The sequence below is a fragment of the Agrilus planipennis genome, unplaced genomic scaffold (genome assembly GCF_000699045.2).
Source record: "Agrilus planipennis isolate EAB-ADULT unplaced genomic scaffold, Apla_2.0 scaffold110, whole genome shotgun sequence".
Taxonomy (NCBI): Eukaryota; Metazoa; Arthropoda; class Insecta; order Coleoptera; family Buprestidae; genus Agrilus; species Agrilus planipennis.
The window spans coordinates 936,017-944,066 of NW_020438935.1; the positions used below are offsets into that span (position 1 = coordinate 936,017).

Consider the following 8,050-nt stretch of genomic DNA (forward strand, 5'->3'; position numbering starts at 1 on the left):
CTTTGAGAACTATGAAATTCCAAAAATAACAAAAATATTTATGCTGGTGGCTTTTACAGCTAGGAATCACAGTAGGTAATTTTACAGTTTTTCAGTGGATTATAAAAATTGATTTTTGGTAAAACTAAAAACATATATTTATTAAAAGTTCATTAGCAAAGGTACGTTTTCCTCGAAATTTAAAAGACGAAATCAAGATTATCCATATTTATACCTAATTATTAGACCTACATAATTATCTTTTAACTTTTTAATTATGATAATCAGTTTCAGTGTGAACACTTGAAATTTTTAGCATAATTTATAACGACAGCAATTATTACGGTTTCAGAAACAAATTATTGCCATAATACCTTTAGGTTGATTGTTAATTGTCAAGTTTATGAAAACTTAATTTAAAAATGTACAAATTATGAGCTGGTTCATTCCCAATTTTTAAAAAAGTAACTTGTGTCAAAGTTAAAGAAGAAATGGTGCAAACTTTTTACAATCCTATATTCTTAACTGCTGATCGAATGCTTTGGCAACAGGTTCGACAGACGTAAAATAAATTACATAATAGTTGAAACGTAGACATTTAAATTCTTATTGTTCTCCCGTGACTAATCGACCTTCTCGCTGCTATTGAGATGTCTTAACTTAACTAATTTTATTTGTTTCATTTCCTCTTTTAAAGTACCTACCCACTACTATATCGCATGGTATACATATTTTTATGACAAAATCCTAATATTTAGCCTTTCTTCTTTAAATTTTTAGAAAACGAAAAGTTTAAGGAATATAAGGACTCTCCTATGGGACGTTCCGTTTGTTTATTAGGAAGTTGGATGCTGTCATATACTCAATCAATAAAATCTTTTTATAACTACTTCATCCAGGTAGGTATAAATAAATTGTGTAGGATGGTTGGTATAGAATGGAACTTGAAGCAACTGAAGTCTAAAACATCCCTATGTAACGTGCAGCAATCTTAACAAATTGAGAGGTACTCCATATGATGATAACGATAACAATCAAAATACATTATTTTTGAACGATGACTATTGTAACATGTAGGACATTACGTAATAATACTGTGTTCTTGGTAGCACGTGATGAGTCATTTAGGTACCGTCCATTTTATGTATCTAAAGTTTATATTTCTAAATATTCCAAACACAAGTAAAGATTACTGGTTGTTAATTTTTTAATTTTTGCAACTGTACGAAAAAATCTGACATATAAAAACAAAGTGGAGGAAGAATCATGCCCTAAATGAATTCCGTGAATGTTTGAATGTATGAAAAGCTACCTAAAAATGCTAAGCAAGCATCACACATAAATCGTTTGAGGGGTCAAACTCATCTAGAGGTAAAACTTACTCTATTTCGGACCACTTTTTCCCGTCTACATTGGGGGATCCTTCTTCATGTTTATCTTTAATCAATTCTACGTCTTCTTTAATCTGGCATGTATCCGATTCTTCTGGTTTATCTTCGGCGTAGCTACTTCTTTGTGAGTCCGGAATAGTAATGTATTCGTATTCTCCATCGTCAGTTTTCTTCTTATTTTTGAATAAAACTTTCTTCTTTATCTTCACCACATCTTCAACAGCTGCTGGTGTTTCTTTGACCTTGTCCGAAGGAGTCTGTGGTAGCGATTCTTTAGCCAATTCTTCGTTTATCATGGCGACTGCTACTTCACTTAATTTTAAACCATCTTCTTCGTCCACTAATATTCGTTCTTGAAGAACAACCCTTTCCTCTTTAGAGGCCCCATCAATTTCTTTTGGAGGTACTTTACTTTCTTCTGGAGTTGTCTTGGTTGGTTCTTCTTCAATTTTTTGTTCTGTCTTAATACTATCGTCTTCCTTCTTATTAGTTTCTTCTATTACTCCATTTTTGGTTAAATTTTCGTCCGATCCAGTCTTTTCTTCTTGTACCGTTTGTAATTCGTGGGAGTTTGGATACACCTCATCTACAACCTTCTTTGCCAAATGTTTTAAGTTATCTATTTGCATATTGTCAAAGAATTTCTGGTCGGTTTCGGATGGAGTCTCCGGAAGATTACTGTCTAATATTTCATCATCAGAAGGAGGTGTTAGAATAATAATTTGAACGTCATTCGTTGGTGTTTCTACCGAGGTTTCAGTATCTTCCCGTTTAAGTTCCTTATTTGAAACATTTGATTCTGTGGGAGGTTCGTCAGCGAATTTAGAGAATTCATCCGTTTCTCCTTCTGGTGGCTTTAAAGGAATGTAAATATATTTTGGTTCTTCTTTTTTCGATTTTTTTAAGTTATCCTTAGTTTTTGGTTGGGCTACTTCTTTATCGTCTTCCTTCTTTTCTTCTTTCGGTTTCTCTTTTATTTTTTCTTTGGATTCCGATTTNGAACGATTTCAATAAATACCTTTGAATTCAATAAGATTTATTTCCTACTAATATCCTCACCTTAACCCAAATAACTTTTGACATAGATTTACGTTAAACAACTGCTTCGATCAACATGCTCTAATTTTTAATTTCTTTTTTTACTTTTCGAAAGCTTTTACTTCAAAGTTAGTTGCGTACAATTAGTAATAAAAATTGCTTCAAGCACTGTTACCTACTTCTATCAGTAAAATAATCGAATCGTATGTACTTGCACCTAACGCCACAGGATTCGTAGGATACTGAACTTAAGAAGAAACGTTTTGCCAAGTCCCCCGATTCGAATCATCTTTTATAAATAGTCAGGGTCTCCTTGACGTGTTTAAATAAAAGAAATTAACACATAACGTCACGTATCTGGGTTATTATTTTTTTTTAGTTTAAAATTGTTTCATATTCGAATATGAGTTCTGCTTCAGTGAAATTGGTCCAGCTGCTCAAAGAAAATACAGAATTTGCTGCGTTTGAGTCTTTGAATAAGCGTACCTACTGTTAAAACATTTCAGATATTTTTAGTTTCAAATCGACCGTTTCGTAAGTACAATAATTTGTTCTTGACAAAATACATATTTAAAGCTGCTCAAATGTATCACGTCACTGTTTTCAAAGAAATGATAGTAATTGACTCTTTCATTGTTAAGGTAAGGTGATAGTGATGTTCCAGAGATAAAGGATTAAGTTTTTGGTCAGTAATTTGTCGATCGCGATTTTGATCCCTTCAGTGTCTTCGGCTTAGTCGGTTTTTTTATCGAGACTGCCTATGGATTGCTGATGAAATCAAATACGATCTAAATTAGAAAATTAGTGATGAAGAACTTAACCCCTCTTCTCGCATAACGACCATCATTTTCAACTGTTAAATTTGGTACCTTGGTATTTTAGGTATCTAGGAAGTCAGATAAGTCAAGACGGAAGGAGCAATCGGGATTGAAAGCAGAGGATAGCGCAGGGTCGAGTCGCCTTCAATAAAAAGAAGTAACTTCTATGCTCGTGTACGGTTGATTTAAAACTTCGAAAAAGATTGTTAAAGGTGTATGTTTGGAGCACGGCGCTGTACGGGTGCGAAACATGGACAGTGGGCGCGGCGGAAAAGAAAAGGTTAGAAGCGTTCGAAATGTGGTGTTATAGGCGGATTACGAGGATATCGTGGGTGGAAAAGGTTAGAAATGAAGAAGTATTGGAAAGAATAGGAGAACAGAGGACTCTATAGAAGTCAATAAAAAATAGACGAGATAGGTTGGTAGGACACCTTCTCAGGCAGTGAAGGTCTAGTCAGAGACATATTGGAAGCAGAAACGGGAGTTAGGAGGGTTAGAGGTGGCCCTAGATTAGATTACTGTTCGCAAATAGTTAAGGATATGGGTTTTCCTAGTTTTAGGGAAATGCGAAGATTAGTTCAGGATAGGAAAGAGTAGAGTGGAGGTGCGTGCACAACCATTCTTACTGACTGACGACCTTATGATGATGAAGTTTGAGGAACTGTTTGGATGATTGCAACTATTTGCCTTTGCAAATTCTTACCGCAACAAAAAGGGATTATTGCTTGTTCTGCTACTAGGTCGAGTGCCTACGGGATTAACCCTCTCGGGCAATAGGGAGTCGCATTGGTAATATTGACAAGCGCAACGAACGTCCAGCGACACCGCTGAAGACGACGATGACGATCTTCTAGAAACGTTGTGTCTTTGTTCTGTACGTCTCGTACCTTCCGACACAGACCTATATTTACCATCTTTGGTAGTGTCTGAACGCTTTCTAAGTTTTCGTTTCTTAGTTCTTGTTGCCGTTTCTAGATCCATACTTTTTACAGAAATAATATTCAAATAAGGAACCAAATAACGAATACTTTTGATACATGAGCTGCAGTGAAAGCAAATTTTTGATATTTCGTCTTAGAATATTTACGTGCAAGATAAAATGATTAAATTACTTGTAGGCCGATTTATAATTCCAGTTTAATTCAAAATGATTCATTCATACTGACTAATTGCACTAGAAATCAGATCAATAAAATCTCTTGTGGATTTTTCCCATTTATTACAGTAAATTTTTGTGAATTTCGATGGAAACTGCAATGTCTCCAGGAACTAATATTCGTAACTATTCTAATTCAGGAAGATGTTTTTTCCTTTTAATTTAATACAAAAGAGCAATCAATAGATCAAATAGATAATGCTACTATCACTTACTGAGTAATATAATTGTTATATGGACCTAAAGTAATTTAAAATGTAATGGGTGGCTCCTTGTTTCAATTGTTGCATTTATTAAGAAATAAACAAAGCAAAAAAATCGTAATCTACTAAACATTTTTGGCTACTACTACCAAAAAAAATACAGACGAAAATAGATTTTCTGTTTCAAAACATTTCAATACACCATGACTATTTTTCCTATTACACGGCATTAATTGTATGTACTATAAATTTTATTCTCCATAAAATGCCCTAAACTTGGCCAGTTATTATTGGCACCACCGACTGATTTACAGTGCGTCACACACGAGGGTCGTATGAACCCGACTATTGGCGCAAATCATGCGCACTAGTGATCAAGCACACGTAACCATTTTTCAATTCTTTTTTATCATCATAAATCTGCTTTCACATACACACATAGACTTGCGTTATCACCCCAGACTCGAACAGGTGAACGACCGAACCGAACGTTGATGGGTTCACATATTATTAAACCTTTTTTTTTTTCTAATTGCGCGCGTTCCCGAAGTTGTCGAGATGGGTCTCCGTGGTTCACTGGGTTATTTTTGAGTTGCTATTGTTGGGCATCTACTAACTGAGGTTATTTTTGATGCGACGATCTTGCATAACTTCGTGTTTGGTTTGGCAAAGCAAGCAGCAGGCCGCGATAGTGGTTACACACAAAACTATATTTAATATAAGCCATTACTACCTCACAATGCTGAAGTTGCGCGTTAATTACTGTCTCTCATGACAAGACACAGAATTTATGTTTACAATGTTTGCAGAGTCAAATTATCTTTACAAATGAATTAATACATACTCATATTATTACGCCCCGAGTAAAATTTTGAGGGGGTACAGGGAGGGTCCCTAAGTGGGTAGCCCACTACTCCTTGTGGGCCCCGTGAGGTTGCCTCCTAGGGCAAGAAAGGGGTATATAACGCCTTGCCGCATTTGCGCATCATTAGAAATGCTACACCATTACAAATTTTTGGAAAAATGAACTTGTTTTTTATCAGATCACTTAAATTTCGTGTTTCTCGTCTACCTACTTATTGATATCTGAATCGAACACCAATCTCTTCTTGGTTGACTTCACCTTACTAAAATTTAGTGAACAAAAGTATTTATTTTAATGCTGTAAAGACATTTATTGTATTAGAAAAGTTTATTTTACATTCGTGTTTGCTGGTTGTGAATGGCATATTGTTATTGTACAAGGGATTATAGAAATAATAAGAAAATTTGTTGATGGACATTATTTACAACATTTTTTATTAGGTTCCTAGTTTCAAAGACGTCTGCCAGCAATCAAAATAAAATTTTCTTTTGTTGCTAGACATTTCCAAATATTTATTCCAAAATAACGCTAGTAGTTGCATCATTAAAAAGCTTAAAGCTTTTATTTAACAACAGAAAATAAGATTTGGTTCCTCTCTATTCTAAAAAAACTCTCAAACATGCTAAAAACTGCTGCTATGAACTCCATGCTTCAAAAGGGTTTCTAAATACTATTAATTTATAAAATGCGTGAAAGAATGGAAAAATGTGCTTTATATTCTTTGTAGTCTAATGAGTAGGTGCACTTTTTGGATAAACTTCAGGAACAAGACGAAAAACATGCATCCTACATTCGTTTCCTTATGAATAAATGAAAATTACCACCAAAAATTTCGAAACACAAGTACTTTGGGCGAGTCCTGTCAGGAAGTTGTTGGTTCTGAAACGTCAATAAATTCAAAGCAGAAGGGAGTTCGCGCAGAGGAATTGGGTCTATTTTTTTATTTTAACACGTGAAATACGTATTTCTTTTAAGAATGCATTCTACAAAAGTTTTGAACATTATAAGTGAAATGGCTTAAGGAATTTAAAGATAAGAATAAATACAAATTGTTATGTAGAAATATGGAACTGTAGGAATTACAAATAAACTTTTGACAGTTACTTTGTTATTTGTAGTGAACAATAACAATATTCAATGAGCATTTTGAGTCTCCCTATGCCTAAACAGCAGTTTATTGAAAGAACTCACAATGAGTAGTATCTAGTGTCTAAAATCTCTTGTAAGAATAATAATCGTGATACCTTTTATGAACGACATATATACGAAAAGTACTTATTTCAATGCTTTTGTAAGCTTCTAGAAGGAATTAAATTAAATTTAAATAACTACGGTCTACTTTCTGGTTATTATGTACCACATTTCTCTATTAAGTCATGTCTAAGATGAATTATGTACAATTTAGGTAATACTGTAATACATATGACAGGCGCATTCACCATTTTTATCTCTGCGTAGTGTTCTTATTTACTTTAATATCATGTTGTACTTATTTTAATTATTATTTAAGTCAATTTGAAGTAGTATTTCGATTGTAAATGTAATAGATAACACTGATTGAGTTGGTAGGAATTTAGAGACGAAATATTGATGTTAAAACTCAAAAGAGTAAAATAAACAAGATTTTCTTAACAAACTGTATTTATTGTTATATAACTAACTTATTTACAAATACTTCAATCTTAAATCTAAATTAAGAAGATTCGAATTAGTGATGTGTAGATTTTATATGCATACACCTAAGTATCTATCTACTGACGGTGAGTTAAAATTAGGTTTATATTTGAATAATACATTTATATTGTAATACTGGTGTTCCTGAAATATGCACTTCTTGTCTAGTTTACCATTTGGTTCACACATTCTTTTCTCTTTTTTTAAAAATTTAAGAAACCATTTCTTGAATTTGTTTGATTTCACAAGACACCACCTAATACACTGTGCTGGTCCTGATGATGGAAAATTTCATTTGTACATATTCACATTATTTACAGATACATCTAATAATCAAGAATACTGTTCTGAATGCATTTTGAATATACATTCTTTAAAGAAATACACATAAATACAAAATCAAAAAACTAATAGACCAGATTTAGTTTCCAAGCGTTCATCATCATAATAAGGTCGTCAGTCCTAAGACTGGTTGGACACGTACCTCCACTCTTTCATATCCTGTGCTAATCTTCGCATTTCCCTAAAACTGGTATATTCCACATCCTTAGTTATCTAATTAGCCCTTCATACCGGAGAAGGTAAACGTAGTTTTGAAATGGAATATTAACTAGACCATCCGAAAATAAGGGTAAAAACTACCAAAATAGTCAAATTTTGATATCAATTAATTAATAATTGATTAATTAGACAATACAGGCAATTTCAACTAGAAATGGGACAAGTCCCGAGGTGTAATGAATTAGTCAACAGTTTCATTCATAATCAAAAAAGTTTAAGAGAAGTATTATTTTCTTTTTATCATATCATATGTTTTAGGAGTCTCTTTGAGAACTATGAAATTCCAAAAAATAACAAACATATTTATGCTGGTGGCTTTTACAGCTGGGAATCACAGTAATTTTACAGTTTTTCAGTGGATTATA

General features: G+C 33.3%; 1 protein-coding gene across 2 annotated transcripts in view; it reads right to left on the reverse strand.

Moving 5' to 3' along the window:
• LOC108736287 (titin homolog) overlaps positions 1-8,050 on the reverse strand; it is a 33,338-nt gene that overhangs the window by 11,158 nt on the left and 14,130 nt on the right. For both annotated transcript variants that reach the window (XM_025974290.1, XM_025974289.1), the window contains exon 3: positions 1,362-2,366. In XM_025974290.1, the coding sequence (XP_025830075.1) occupies positions 1,362-2,366 (1,005 nt within the window). The remainder of the gene's footprint in view (positions 1-1,361; positions 2,367-8,050) is intronic.